Source organism: Plectropomus leopardus, unplaced genomic scaffold, assembly GCF_008729295.1.
Source record: "Plectropomus leopardus isolate mb unplaced genomic scaffold, YSFRI_Pleo_2.0 unplaced_scaffold18557, whole genome shotgun sequence".
NCBI lineage: Eukaryota > Metazoa > Chordata > Actinopteri > Perciformes > Serranidae > Plectropomus > Plectropomus leopardus.
In genome coordinates this window covers 1-2,727 of record NW_024620005.1, presented here as the reverse complement: position 1 = coordinate 2,727, position 2,727 = coordinate 1, and the positions used below count along the sequence as shown (strand labels likewise).

Sequence of the window (2,727 nt, the reverse complement as noted above, 5' to 3'; positions counted from 1 at the left end):
GAGAGGATGTGGGTGGAACATGAACTATGTGTGATGCTCTTTCATATATGTTTAAAAGCAAGAATGGTAAAATTGGGATGTTTTTCAAAGGCACATCAATTTCCTGAATGTCATAATATGACAATTAAATTTGGTCTTAATTGTTATTAGATTACTGCTAATCGATAAAATTATTTCTATCGGGACAAGTAAAAATTGACCAAGAGCCACAACTGTTAAATGTGATTATTTGCATAACAGTACACTTCTAACCACCCAAACTGCACCAGTCAGTGTTGCTGGGTGTGGTCAGAGGTGAAACAGACTTGAAACTTTCAGCCAAAGAGGGCAGCAAAACCCTGCATTTCAAACAAGTGTTAATTTAGTCTTTACAGTTCACTTGTTTGAGAGCATGGCTGTGAAAGTATAGTCGTCTTTGTATATGAACCATGTGACTGCACAGAATGTTCATTGTGAAATCTGATGTATATACAGATATATACATACCTCAAAAAACCTCTATTTATCTCAAATCACCATGACATCAATAATAAGCTTTCCCTCTCCTTCCACCTCCTCAACTCCTGTCTATTTTCTGTAACAGTCTGGAGGCTTCTACAGTGCAGAGGATGCAGACTCTGTCCCAGCATCAGGGGGACCAGAAAAGCGAGAGGGAGCTTTCTGTGTCTGGACAGCCTCAGAAGTTCGGGAGCTGTTGCCACATGTGGTTGAGGGCGCCACAGGAGCTGCAACTCAGGCTGACATCTTCATGCACCACTATGGGGTCAAGGAGCAAGGAAATGTTACTCCAGAACAGGTAATACACATTTTTATAATGTTACATGCAGCCATCTCAATGCTTTCTTGGATTGCAGTGAAAAATGAATGGCATGTAAAGACTGAAGTTACATTCAAAAATTCAGTGGAATGAAAATGTCTGCATGTAAAAAAATCTAAAATTTACATTTTAAAAAAACACAAAATGATTAATCACTTGCCATATCTTATTCAGACAGCATCTTAAGTTGTTAAAGCTGATCCATTAAGATATTAACATGACAGCTGCTGCAGTCAGTGTCAGTTCATCTCTGTGAACGCCCTCGTATTCCCTTTAATGATTGTTGCCAGGACCCCCACGGGGAGCTGCAGGGCCAGAATGTGCTGATCGTGCGATATTCAGTAGAGTTGACGGCTGCTCGCTTTGGCATCGGTGTCGAGAAAGTCAATGAGCTCCTGGCGGTCGCCCGAGCCAAAATGGCAGAAGTGAGGAAGAGTCGGCCACGCCCACATCTGGACACCAAGATGCTGGCCTCCTGGAATGGTAAAGTCCAGATGAGTTCACATTCAAATGAGGGCTGCACAACATATTGTTTTAATAGGCACTGCAATCTAAACTTAAGTGATAAACACATTGCAGAGGGTGGGCTGTTGCACTTGTAATTCTTTAAGTTTTTTTGAAAGAGTGTGAGTAGAAAAATGTGTTGTTGTTTTTTTCTAATTTTTTTTTTTTTTTTTAATTTACCCATTTTGTGTTTGGTTCAGTTTTTGATTTGTTCAGCTGAAGAATGCTGAAAACCATTATTTTCTATCCAATAAGCCTATTGCTGCATTTTAACAGCATACTAAAAGCAGCAGAAAGGCAGAACTGAGTACACCTAAATATGTGTTAATTTATCGTGGGTAAGATTGTTATTACGATGTTCATATTGCATGTTTTGGCATGCAACATTCCTGTTTCTTATTTTTTTGTGCATGTGTGTGTGAAATTTTTATATTCTGTGTCCCCTCTCTAAATTCAGTGTCCCCTCTCTTTATTTGGGCATTTTGCGGGTCTGTGAATGCAGCACAGGTGGATCTCAGCATGACGTCTTTCTTTCCACAGCAGCAGTTTTAGGACCTTGAATCAGGATGTGTATTATTGATCTGTTGATCCAGTTAGAGCTGATCAGTTGATTTTTTTTTAACTTTTTTTTTTTTATTGTTTTTTGTCAAACACAATGAACTGCACCGTCTGTTCCCAGAGTACGCTCTGTGCTCAGGGAGTGTGATGCCAAGAATAAGAAAAATTCCAATAGCACTCCTAATGAAGGGTCCAGCTTTTAAAACATAAAATCAATATGTGGCAGCAGATGTTTTAATTGTTGCAAGCTCCCACAAATAAATGAATGTGTGGAAAACCCTGGAGGTTGCTTTCCAGACTCCTCACCGACAATTTGCTTGTTGCAGTTGAACAGGTGATCCGAGCTCCATATCCTTAAACATTTAAATACTTGTTTCATGTCTTGCTCTTGGACAAAAAGGCAGTTGTGTCTTTGCTCAAAGGGGCCTGTACACTAGAAGTCCCACCCTTCCTCTGATTTACACCTACTTTGAGTTACAAAGAATATACCCTGAGTGGTGTGACATTAGTATAATGTTATAGAAGCTTTTATGTTTTTGGTACAACTGCCGCAATGTAAATAGCTTGCTAATGCTGCTTATCCTTCTTTGAAAGAGATTTTTGTTAGACTTTTTTACCCTTTCATACCTGAGAAAATTGGCTTGGATTTCTTTTAAAAGCAGAAAATGAAATAACCCCCAAATTAGCAAGAAATTACTTAAAAAGTACAAGAAAATTACCTGAAAATGAGTTAAAAAAAAAAAAAAAAAATAATTAAAAAAAGATTACTATATATATATAAAGATGATTTTGACAAAGAAAGAAAGATAAGAAATACATGGAAAAGTGATGAAAGGGTAAATCAGTCT

General features: G+C 38.1%; 1 protein-coding gene across 1 annotated transcript; it reads left to right on the top strand.

Annotated features, from left to right (window-relative positions):
- Window positions 1-583: 583 nt before the first annotated feature.
- On the top strand, window positions 584-1,336 carry LOC121965089 (spermatogenesis-associated protein 20-like; the record flags this gene model as incomplete). The annotated part of the gene is made up of 2 exons (XM_042515257.1): window positions 584-796; window positions 1,108-1,336. Coding segments are annotated over 2 exons (442 nt in total), but the record flags the coding sequence as incomplete, so codon positions are not given.
- Between the last annotated feature and the right edge of the window lie 1,391 nt (window positions 1,337-2,727).